Source organism: Leptonychotes weddellii, chromosome 14 (assembly GCF_054177405.1).
Source record: "Leptonychotes weddellii isolate Sample4059 chromosome 14, ASM5417740v2, whole genome shotgun sequence".
Lineage (NCBI taxonomy): Eukaryota > Metazoa > Chordata > Mammalia > Carnivora > Phocidae > Leptonychotes > Leptonychotes weddellii.
The window spans coordinates 37,401,272-37,413,930 of record NC_138382.1 but is presented as its reverse complement, the minus strand read 5'-3'; the positions used below and the strand labels follow the sequence as shown (position 1 = coordinate 37,413,930).

Below are 12,659 nucleotides of genomic sequence, written 5' to 3'. Positions count from 1 at the left end.
GGCCAGATCTCCTTGTGAACATTACCTCCATTTGTGAACTGTGGATGAATGGGGTTAGAGTTGGGTCATGGCCTTGGACCAGAGTGAAATTAACTGGCTCGTAATGTGATTGAACTAATGACCTTGGCCTCATTACCACTATGTTTTAACCAGTTGAGTCAATCAAAGATTGCAGAAAGGGTAATCAAGGTAATCTTTTTAGAAAGAGATTTGGATAGCAGCAAACAGGAGTGAAATCAAAGCCGTCGTGTCAACACCCAGGTGTTTGTCTTATCATCCTTGAGTTTATATACTTGTTTCTGCATCTAGTAAAAACATGGTGGACAAAACAAAAAGGATACCGTGGTTCTACTGTGTCGCTGTTTTTGGCATAATGCAATGTGTATTCATTTTTCTTGCACAGCATCGGATGGTTTTTGCAGAGCAAAGTATTTTTGAGCAGTGATGTTGTTCTTTAATTTTAGATGTGTAGTGTCCCATAAATTTATTGATGATGGCTTTCTCTTCTTCTTTAAAGTCTGAACAACCCAGCCCTGCCAGCTCCAGCTCCAGCTCCAGCTCCAGCTTCACACCGTCCCAGCCCCGGCAACAAGGTATCAGTATCTCCCAGGCAAATGATGGGACATTTTCCTCGTAAAACATCTTAATGAGTTGATTTATGGCCTGTTTTCTACTGTTTTATTATTGGAATGATAACTTGGCTTTTATGCAGTTGTATTTATTTCCCCTAGGCATGCACTTGAGTATTGTTCTGATGCATGAGGCCGGCCTCTAGAAATTCCTCTTTTTCCAGTCCCTGCCATCAGAGTCCCATTTTACAAAAGGATTATAGACACACACAGCCCATTCCGGGGAGCTCCCAAAGGAAATACAATAGCAAAAGCTGGAGTTGAGAGGCTCTGACATAGAGAAATAGGTTTTTACTCTCCCTCCTGGAGGTCTTTCATTTTATTTATTTATTTTTTTCTGCAGATTAATAGACCTGTTTTCTTTGGCAAGTGTTAGTTTGCTGTCTTTAAAATTTATTTTCCCTCTGCTTGAGCTTAAAGAAATTTAAATTGAAAGAAATCTAATAAAGAAGTTTAAGCCAGAACATTAAATATATATTTTATACTTTTTGGTGTGTGCAAATCTTCAAGTAAGGTCTCCCCCCGCTTTTTTTTTTTTTTTTAACATGAAAAGTGAGATCATATGAAGGAATAATTTGTTCTTGAGCATCATGTTGCACATGACCTCTTTCATGGACCATACTCAATTTCTGATGGCCTTGTATGTTTTGAAAAGGATTAAATTGTTGTATGTATTTGGGCTAAGGCTAAGCTTCCTTATATTTTTTATATAATATATATTTATATATATTATATATATTTTATATATATTATATATATAAAACTGACCATTTTGGCTAATCAGATTTCTTGTTACACTGACTTCCAAAGGTAGAGAAATTTGGGTTTTGCAAAGTCTGAGATTGCAGAGAATCAATACTTATTTTAGAGCCGATTTAGTGAGAACTCAGATATTCATGTCCTAGATTAGGCTTTAGGAATTGCCTAATCCAGAATAAAAGTGCCTCTCTCACTTTCTTGATTGCCTCCATAATCTCTTCTTTAACATAAAAAAGAGTGATCTTGTTTTCATCACGTTTAGAGCAGTCAAGTGAAAATAAGCCACGCTGAATTTTGGTTTTGGTTTTGTTTTTTCCCCAGTTATGTCCTGTTCTAGAATAAAACTAGTTATGACTTAAATTTTTTTCTCTCCCATCTAATACTGGATACTCTCTTGAATTTTCTGGGCACCTGACTTATTACATGGTTTTATTTATGCAAATATATGCTGGTGTTTTGCCAGGAATTTCTTAAAAGATAAAATAAAAATCGGCTGCATAAAATTGTTGCTTGAACAAGACCTTGTGTCCAAGATCAATATGAAGATCAGAGATAGGACATTACACCATGGAATTGAAATACTTCATAATCTGAACTTGACTGAAATGCTTGCTTGACCTGAAATTGACCTTGAAATAAAAGGAACAGCTAAACCTTAATAGATCAAAAACTACCACACAAAGGCTGCATTGCCAAGAACAAGTTACAACCACGGTGATTTATTAGCCTCAACTTTTCAATACATGGATTAACCTAACAAAACATTCAATTTACTAATAGATCTTTCTGTTCCTTTTTAGGTGTAATTTTTCTTAGGGAAGAAAAAAATACATAGAAAAACATTCCTAGGAAATAGAGATTTTCCAGTGAACATCCTGGGGCATCTGTTGTGAAAACAGTAGTGTTTCGTTTAGATGTTACAGTCCAGAAACTACCAAATATGTCTTGTCAATTGTATAAATATATATGATAGTGGGGGTGTTTTTTTGGTTTTGTTTTGTTTTGTTTTGTTTTTGATTTTTTGGCCAACGTTCCGTGCTGGATAGCAGTCCCCTGTGTCCAATATGACTAAATGTGTATGAAGTCGTGTGTTTGATTGTGGTACACTGTCATTCCTCAGGTCCTTTAAGGTCTATAATGAAAGATCTGCATTCCGATGACAATGAGGAGGAATCAGATGAGGCAGAGGATAATGACAATGACTCCGAAATGGAGAGACCTGTAAATAGAGGAGGCAGCCGAAGCCGCAGGTGAGTGTGTCTTGGCAGGAACGCAGCTCCCTGTTATGGAATCATGCCTTTTCCCCAAACTTACCAGTATATAACCACCGCAGAGGTGTGCAACACCAAAAACAGTGGCAGAAAATGGTCACATTCATTTAAGCTGGGTCACCTAGGCATGCTTTTATTCCTCTCTCCAGGGAACTGTGTATCCCTTTTCTCAGAAAGCAGAGGTTTTTTTCCTCTAAAAATTCTATAGGGAAAACATCCTACTAGGAGTTCTTGTTTTTGAAAGTCTATGCCAAGGTAGCAGGACTGATTGCTGAAATCAACTCCGTTTTCATTTGAAGAGTTTGTGTAGATCCATTGCTATAGCTTCAGAGTTTGAGGAAGCATGTTTGCTGTTTGTAGTTAGAAATACGTAATTGGCTTCAGTGAATTATGTGTGACCTAATTAAAACTAGGATCACCTGTGTGTGTTTTCCAGCAAATAAATTCCTTTTAAGTGTGCTGACAATTAGGTTCCTTAAGTAGCTTTAATGCTGTGAGGCATAATTCCACATTATAAGATGGTAATTCATGTCACTTATAATTAATAGTCAACTTGAAATTGCCTTGAGGGTTTTATTTCTTTATCATGAGGAAAACAAATAGGCATGCTTACTTTAATGTGTTTGAGTAGAAAAAATATGAATCTACTTGAACTTAAAATCCAATTACATTTATAATACATCACATTAAATCTTTTCCCATTATCCATTACTGTGTGGAAGGCCCTAAAATTCCTCAAAAGAATACCATCTTAGTCCCAGCTGGACAGATCAGATGTTTACTAATCGGTAATTCCTTAGTGTTCTTTGAGAAGGGCTTCCCGGAGTATATACGCCTTTTCAGATCTCTCAGTGATGCTTGTAGCCATAATCAATACTTATATCCAATACCTCTTTCTCCACCTTGTCTCCCAAACTCACCCATATATATACATATATGTATTTTTTATTTTTTTTTGAATAGGAGAAAATAAGGAGACTTATCACCTTGGTGTTATAACATTTCCCTTTAGAACTCTTGAATCTGACAAGAAGGAAACTAACTGGTAGGAGAGAAAGTCTAAAAATGGACTGGAACGTGGCAGTGAGCATACTTATAACCACCAAAATCCTGACTGCTGGCTGCTCTCAAATTTACCTGATGAAAAATGCATGACCTATTTAGCCAATTTCCAGTTATTGTTATTTAGAAAATCTGGATATTCCGTGATTGGCCGTTGCCCACCCACTTGCTGCCCCCTGCCCTGAGTCGGTGCGGGTCAAATCGCTCAGGCTTGTGCGTTGTCTGATGTGATCCCCGTTGTTGGAGATTCGCTTCTTTCCCCCCACCTGACATGTGCTGTTAGTACAGCAGCGCCAATGTAACATTTGGTCTTCCTTGCACTTGTGAAGTCTCAACTGTTTAATCAGTTTAAATACTCAGCCTTCCACTTCAGTCAAGAAGCATTTTAAAGCAGCGCTTCAACGGAACACTTCATTAATGTAATTTAGTTAAGAAAAACAAGTTCCATCAGTTTTTGCTAAAAGGATGTCCCAGCGTATCCTTTTCATTTCCTATCTTGTATCTTGTCTATCTGAATATATTATAGAGCTGGAATGTGATTGCCTATTCAGAGCAAAAGAAAAACTATCCTGATTTCTAAAGCATTTTCTGTTTCTGAAAAGAATATTATATTAGGTGACTGTATAGCCAAAGAGAGCAAACACTGAAGGACATTTCAGAAGGAGGGTATACATTCAGTAGAGTAGAATAAAGAAATATCTCCTACCCTGGCTACAAAGAAAATTCTATTTTGTTCTGAAAGGAAAAAAACAGGGGAGGGGTGATGTTTTTATATTGTCTTTGGTTGTTGAAAGATACGCTCTTTCTTGAAAGCAGTTATCCCAAACACACTGTCTCTTCATGTTGCTGAAGTATATTTCCAATGAATTATTGTAGCAGTGGTCAAGACTAGGGACAGCCTTGAATCATTACACGGTAGAAATAGTTGGTGTGGGTCTAGCATCTTGGGCTTCCACTCCCACAGCCTGGGTTCACCCACAGCAAAGAGGCAGGAGGAAAAGGAAACTAAAGGGTAGTAACCTACAAAATATCTAATTTTGCTGACCTGGCAGCTTGGGTAACATGCTTGGTGATAGCAGGCGGGTGGAGTTGGAGCAGGGAGATATAAGAATAAATGGGGCCAGTACAATATAGCTGCTGAGCACCAACGTCGGGTACCATTGCCCGGGTTTGAATCCCAGAACCGCCCCTTTTACCTCTTGACCGTAGGCAGGTGGCCTAGTTGAAGTCCGCTTCCTCATCTGTTGAAATAAGGGTCATTAAGTGAGAAAGAGGCGCTAAAACACCTAACAGGGTTCCAACCCAGAGTGAGCACCACTATGGGTTAGCGGTTGTAGGAGTTGCACCAAGTTTCCGGTGATTAGTGTTTGGATTCCTTGCTCTCTGCGCCTATTTCCATAGATATTTCAAGAACTGTCTAGACTGATGCGTGTGACTTCTGTTTCTTTTCAGAGTTAGCTTAAGTGACGGTAGCGACAGTGAAAGCAGCTCAGCTTCTTCGCCCCTGCATCACGAACCCCCGCCACCTTTATTAAAAACCAACAACAACCAGGTAAATTGCTGCGTTTGCCCTCTTCAGGACTCTGCCAAACGAGGCGTGATCATTTTTACAAAGCACACAAAACTTTTTATCCCTTAATTTTAAACAAAATTTCTCTCACTATCAAATAAATGGGAATCTACAACCTTCGGAATAAACACATAGTTGGGGTGAAAGAACTTTTGTTGTCATGGGAAAAGTGTGTTCCATCGGATGGGTTAATTATATCGACGCAGGAAGGGACGGTGACAGAAAGTGTTGCTCATTTTCTCCTGATCCCTGTGGGGTTTTTTTTCCCCCCTTCGGCAGTAAATAGGCTAATTTAATGAATTAGAAAGAATATAACCTTTGGAGCTAGGATAAAGCCTGGTTCTTTGTTTTACTAATTTACAGTAATGTACTGGTGGGAAATTAACTTTGAACTTTTGATTCTCAGTTTCCTCATCCATAAACGGGGATATTTATACCTGCCTTGCTGACTGTTGGAACAATGATGAATACTGTATTTGTAAAGAGCAAGAGGCCATGCTCATGCCTACTGGGCACTCAGTTGATGAGAATAGATGTTTATTATTATTATAGGTGCTCTGCCCCTGTGTGCTCATCCAGGAAAAGAGGGTCATCATTTGAAATTGTAAGGAATAGTTAATAAAATGCAGAATAAATAATGGTCATTATCGTTGTTATGAATCAAGCAAAAAGGAAGCCTTATTAATAGTCAATTCAGAATAAAGTTATTTGGATAAGGTCTAGGCAAAACTTTGAAAGCTATGATGAAGAGCTTTTGTTAAATGATTAAGAATGGGATATTTTAAATACTAAAATAAACTAATTTCAAATATCATGAATATTGTAAAAGCCTCATAGTGCATTGAGTTGATACACTCATTTATGTAAGCTATTCTTATCTCTTTGTTTAGGCAGATTCCCTGTGACCTCTAAAATAATTGCTTAATCACGTTACCCTATGAATATTATGAACTTGAGAATAAAAGAACTGAGCTTCTCTGAAATTATTCTCTTTCACAGATGTCCTACAATTTTAAACAGCCTTGTCCTTGAATTTGTGATCTTTGCTTTACTGGGAAATGTGATTTTTATAGCTGAAGATTTTCTTTTTAAATTTTGCATAAAGCATAAGATCTCTTAAAATTTAAAATACCTCATTTATAAAGTTTATCCGCAACTTAAAGCCTTCATTATGGAGTAGGAATAATATCAGTGTTCTCTGCCTCACCGTGTTCATACAGTTTCTTTGTGGACTACATGTAAATGCAAGCCCAGCCTCATCATCTGTTACAGACTGGCTGGCTGTTCAAGGAGTTAGTACATTCTTACTCCTTACCCTACCTCCCGGCATCCCTGCGTTCCCCAGCTCCAGTGCCAGTCATACCCTTGGCTCTCTCCTCTCACGTGGCTGCCTACCACCACATATCAAGCACTTCTGGGGCAGGTGAAGAATAAGGGCATAACCATCACTGCCAATCAGTTGGGAAGAGCCCTGGGCTGGCTAACTAGATAACTTGAGTTTCTTTTGTAAATCTGTGCTTCCGTATAAGCTGGCAAAGTTTAGAATTTGGACTTTGAATATATTTGCATATTTAATTTAAGCCTCCTGAACCCTGATTTCCGCTTCAGGTGGGAAGTGTGTTAGAACCAGGGTCCCTTACGGGCAGCAGCAGGGCACTGTCAGGAGTTAAGGGTATTAGGTAAGCCCCTCCTTAAGCCCCTTCAGCTTCATTCCCAGTCAAGGTTAAGACTGTGCTTGATAAATAAATGCAGCTCCACAAAGCCCCCATCTTGCCTTTCAAACCACCCTCAACACTTCCTGGATGGGCAGGCTTGAGCTGACTTGGCTCAAGTCTTGGCTTCAGGGAAAGGTTTGGATTCTTTGTCAGTTTTTTTTTTTTTTGTTTGTTTAATACCTGTCTAGCAAAACGAGACTAAAAAAAAATGAATGGTATCATCTATCTGGTGAGGGTAAAAATTACTTTATCCAATTAGATAGCATACCACTGGTTTCTTGGCATATGTTTATTCGACAAATGTAGCTTCACACATGTGAATCATCAATCTGTCAGGAATACTCAGTTATATGTCACTTCCTCCATGCACCTATAAGCATAATAAGAAAGTCCATATGCTTTCACTTTTAGCTAGTCTAGGGTAGGAAATAGGTGTAGTACCGCAAGAGCACTTACCTCCTTGTTGCTGTCTTGGAACAGAGAGCAGAGAAGGGTTTTAAAACTTTGTTTAGTATTGATTTCTTAACCCCTCAAATCACCTGCTTCGGGTCAGGTGTGTGTTGCTGTCCCTTTAAGTCTGTGTTTTAGGACTTCTTAAAAATTAGCTAGTCTTTCTTAGTTCTCCCTGCCAGTGAAGTGGAATAGTGAAAATTAATTAAAAATATAAAAGTCCCCTGAATTTCACCCTAGAATGTGTTTTCCATCTTTATTTGAATGTATGTGTGATAATTTGAAATTTCACATCAAATAAAATAGATGAAAGCAGACTTCCTGTTTCACAGTTAGGCCTTCAGAGTATGAGTTTCCTGGGTTGCTCTGTCTTCAAGTTGATAATGATCTCTCAAGTTTCTGTAAATTACGAGACAACGCCGAGTTTTCCTTACCCGTTCTCAAGTCTTCCAGGGACTAGGGAAAAGAGAAAGTGCTAATTGAGTCAAACATTTTCTAACTATTGATAAAAAGTGAACAGAGAGCCACATGTCAACAAAGCAAGTAATTAACCTGAGTATTGTTAGGAGCTACTAGCGATCATTAACATGAAAGACCTATCAGTAGAGAATCCATCTCCTGAATAATTGAGTTGTCAGTCCTCTCAAAGGGATACAGAAATATAATAATCTTTAAAGTTTGATTCTCAAGCCATAGCCTCAGATTAAGGATCGAAGTGCAACTTAGTTCTGTTTTAGGGGACTACCATGTGTATAAATGGTGCATCTTGGCAGTCTGGGTGGCTGTCTCCAGTAAAGCTTAATAGGGAATAATAGTGAGTGCTGTGCCATTTTAATCAGAGGGCTGTGTGTGTATGTGTATTACTATTATTACTAAACTTCAAACCTCCCTTACATGAGTTTCAAATGAAATCAAAATTCCAGATCCTTTTTGGCTGAAAGTATGTATGAGAAGGGCGGGGGTGGGGGCCTTGAGGGAAGGAAGTGATCCACTGGACCCAAGTTAATATTCAGAATATCATAAATTACCTCTCAGCCTGCAAAGCATGTTGAATGAAATTAAAGAGTCCGTCCAGTTAAACTGGTTTGAAATAAGCCCATGGAAGACAAGGTGCTGTACTTTTATATTCTGGAGTCGTTTCCTTAAAGATAAGAAATGATCATAAATAAAACAATTGTCTTCAGCATGGCTCAGGCTCTCTCAGAATGAGGTTTTGACAAAGCTGTTTATTTTGGAGCAGGGAGAGATCAAAGAAGGAAGATTAACTGAGCCCTCTCTGGGCAGCCACTCAGTAACTTGAGGCGGATCACTGACACCCGGAGCTTTTGTTCCTGTCCCTGCAGCTTCAGAAGAAAGAAACTAGGATTTCAATGTAGTTTGGCCTTCTGTGCTGGAGCACTTACGGAATGTGTAGGGTGAGACTTAAGTGCCCCGAATGTTCTATTTTCTGCTCTGAGGAGAAGGTGGTAGAACTCTCTAAACCTAGTTAGCAGAGTTGCCTTACAAATGTAGAGCCCTTAGTCACTTTGACCCCCAGAGTGCAGTGAAGGGGGGTGCAGAGAGGGATATGATGGCATACAATTCAGTTTTCTAATGCACAAGGCAAGCACGCAGGCGCTGTTTTTCTCTCTGGCCTGGAATCTCAGCCGACGGTCTCTGCTTTGCCCAACTGCGTGTCTGAGTTGGCGAGGAGTGCCATCTACTGACCTACTTACTCCTAGGTCTCCGAGCTCGGAGTTTCCCCTTGAGGTCTCCTTTCCAACAACAATAGAGAAGGAAATTCTGAATATAGTGGAGTGTTGGGTTTCCTTTACAGTGCAGCATGTTAAAAATGATTGCCTTGCCCCAGCGATTAAGTAATTTCCTTGTGTTGCCCAGAGCATTGTATTTTAAGTGACTGAGCCTGGTCAGGTTGGTCATCTGGTTATCTTAATGTTAAAAATGAAGAAATAGAGGCAATTCTCAGGAAAGATCTGTTGAAGCTCACTTCTTACCCATGCATTATTCTAAATTCAAAGGAAAATATACCCTTTTAAAGTATTTGGTCTTTTCCAGAATGTCATGGTCCTATATCCCCAACAGGTGAACTGTTGGTAGTATAACATTTTACAGCTGAATCTTGTTCATCATGTTCATCTTGTTTATTTCATCTCATTTTTTTTGAGGTCCAAAAATTTTAAATAATAGGGCCAGGACCTGAACTTAAGTTTCTGAGCCCAAATCAGAAACTTACTAAAAGTGGACTCATTTTAAGGTCATTTTGTGTTATGGAATATGGTAGACTTTTGAACAGAACTCTGTGTGTGTGTGTGTGTGTGTGTGTGTGTGTCAGAGCAGAGAATGAAGAGCAGTAGGAATGAACATGAGACTTCGTAAATATATCCTTTACTTGGTATTTTCCTCCTTATTATTAGCTTCGGATTATAACTCACTTGGTAATGAGGTTATCATGAAAAAGACAAATTACTTTGCTTTTTATGTTTATATACATTTGTAAACACTCATCAATAAATTCAGTGGATCTCAGCGATTTTAAACAAGACCCGTTTAAAAATATTTCCCTTATAATCCTCAATTTTGAGGACTCTAATAAACCAACTGCATTTATTAAATAATAATTTGTGTCTCCTTCTAGTTCATTAAAAACCTAGCTCCCCACGGAAGCTTATAAACAGCACGCAAAACTTCCGTTCGTACCCTAAGCTGTAATCGGTTCAGATGGAAGGGCAGGCACTTGGTACTTTATCATGGGTAAACACACCATTTCTTGAGACACAGAAGATAGTCCTGCCCCTTTATTTCTTGAGTCGGAGGATCCCAAGGTGGGAGCAACCAGTGTAACTGATGGCCATCTTCATTTCCAAAGCTGCATCCAGTTAGTGGATCTGAGTAATTTTTAACTCTGAAAGTCAGGTACTAAAAAGGGCATTTGAGTGTTTGTTTTATCATCCCTAGCATGCTGAGCACTGGTAGTCATGCTGAAACAGCAGAATGAGTAAGAAAAAATTCTTGCCAGAGGGGACTATAATCCAGTATAACTCAGCTGCTGTGCATATGTGTGAGAGTGTTGTCACAAAAAAGCAGCAGCCTTGGAAGCTTCGATCAATTTCCTTATCGTCAACTTTTTTTTTTAAGTCTATTGCCCTGACTCAGCATTTCAGATAGAAGTCCTTTATTTTCCAAGAAAGAGTGAGATTAGAAGAGAAGAAAGAAAACATAGGAGAAATGCTATTTGGAAAGTGATATTATTGTATGACATTTCATGCCTAAGTGCCTTTGTTTAGGGGGCCGGTTCGCTACGAAGTGCCTGAAATCAAATTTACCAGTGTTCTCTTTGATCCCTAGATTCTTGAAGTGAAAAGTCCAATAAAGCAAAGCAAATCAGATAAGCAAATAAAGAATGGTGAATGTGACAAGGTAGGTTTCCAGGGCGTTCCTGGGAGTGCTGTAGCACTGACTAGCTTCCCTTTCCTGGTGTCTCCCTTGACCATCCGTGCTGGCTCTCCTTCCATGTCTTCATCGGAAGTGCCCCACACCCCCAAATGATGAGCACTTCTTCTCGGGTTCTCCAAGTCTCGCCTATATCTTCAGTGGGATGCGGGGCCCTTATGCTACCATTTGCCATGATGCCTGCATTGCCAAGGGGTTTTGGGGACATTGAATTGGGAGGTAAGAAAACCATGGTGGAGGATTGGGGAATCACAGCCGTAAGTGAGTGGGACACCTGATCCCAGTGTAGTGTGCTTTCCAGGTGTACGTCATGCAATCGAAATCTGACTTCAAGACTCGCTGGGGGTTAGTCTCCTGTTGTGGGCAGGGTCATAAGGTGCTTTGCGGGATCAAGGCAGGCCTGACTAAAGCTTCACCCGCCTTTCCTTTGCCTTCATGGCAAACGGCACTAGGAAAACCCATGCAGTTATGCAGACAAAGATTCCGGAGTCTGAGCATATGGAAAGAGAGGTGCGCTTCTGCCCCTTCAGGGGAGCTTTTGACAAACCAGATGCTAATTTGGACAGTCATCCCTGTCTTTCATAAGATGTTGGTGATGTTGTTAGGTATGACTGGGAAAGCCTTTTTTTTTTTTTTTAAAGAATTTGTCCTGATATAATTGGTTATGTGCATTTATACTTTCCATGTTCAAATTTAGACTTTTATTCTCCTAGTTAATTTTCTGAGATGGAAGAATTAAGAAAAAGTCTGTGCTAATACATTTCAACTCACAATTTACCATTGAGTACCCTTTCTTCCTAGAGAGGGTGTCACTGGGAGAGGGTGGGTCCGCTCCCTTGAATCTTGTTGAGAGTAAATAAGTGCAAGAATTTGCCCTTCGTAAAAAAGCCGGCTTTGTAAGGGTAACAGTTGGCCAGGAGAGACTCAGTCTGCAGGAGCCTTGGGCACTGACTCCACACAGCCTGGGGAAGGGAGCTAGAATGGGGAACCTCCAGCTGCTGCTTGTGTGTTCCTGTTTAGTTGTGTTATTTTTGGATTGCTTCCTAAAGTGGTTGTTCTTTTGGGGGATACTCTTCTCTTTCAGGCCTACCTAGATGAACTGGTAGAACTTCACAGAAGGTTAATGACGCTGAGGGAGAGACACATTCTGCAGCAGGTGAGAGAAATGCATTGTAGCACAACCGTTTCCAGAAGCTGCAAGGCCTACTTCATCCTGGGGTCGTGTCCTAGCCCCTGGAGGTCACGCCAGCCCTGCGCTGTCAGCAGGGGTGATGCCACCTGCAGAAGTATTTTGGGGGGTGGGAGGAGTGCTCGTTGCTGAGGCTACCTGGAAGTCTGCTCCGGAGCTCGGCGTGGATGATCTCCCTCGCCTGGTGTTGCAGGTGGGGAAAACCGGGTCACTAGAGGAGGCGATGGTGCTGGAATGCACGGATTCCTCCGAATCCGCTGGCTGACACTGGCCTGTGGGCTGAGGGAGGGGGAGAGTGGGAATGCAAAAGCCTTGGGGGCTAGGCTTCTAGTTTCATGAGAAAACAGTGATAAGAATTTCAGTCAAGTGTTATAAACATTTGTGATTCAATGGAGTAACCTTTTGCCAGAGCTCTTCGAAGGGAAAGAAATATTTTCCTCATTTCTCTTATCTCGTACAACATACATCTATTCTTATGAACTCAACTGTGAAATACTTGCGGAGTGGGGAAACTTCTATTAGTACAATTGGATGTTTTGTGAAGATAAGGGTGCTTTTTAATTT

General features: G+C 40.1%; 1 protein-coding gene across 2 annotated transcripts in view; it reads left to right on the top strand.

Moving 5' to 3' along the window:
* Window positions 1-12,659, top strand: part of MLLT3 (MLLT3 super elongation complex subunit) — a 281,107-nt gene that overhangs the window by 262,199 nt on the left and 6,249 nt on the right. For both annotated transcript variants that reach the window (XM_081803019.1, XM_081803021.1), the window contains exons 6-10: window positions 518-593; window positions 2,509-2,638; window positions 5,174-5,273; window positions 10,802-10,873; window positions 11,991-12,062. In XM_081803019.1, the coding sequence (XP_081659145.1) occupies window positions 518-593; window positions 2,509-2,638; window positions 5,174-5,273; window positions 10,802-10,873; window positions 11,991-12,062 (450 nt within the window). The remainder of the gene's footprint in view (window positions 1-517; window positions 594-2,508; window positions 2,639-5,173; window positions 5,274-10,801; window positions 10,874-11,990; window positions 12,063-12,659) is intronic.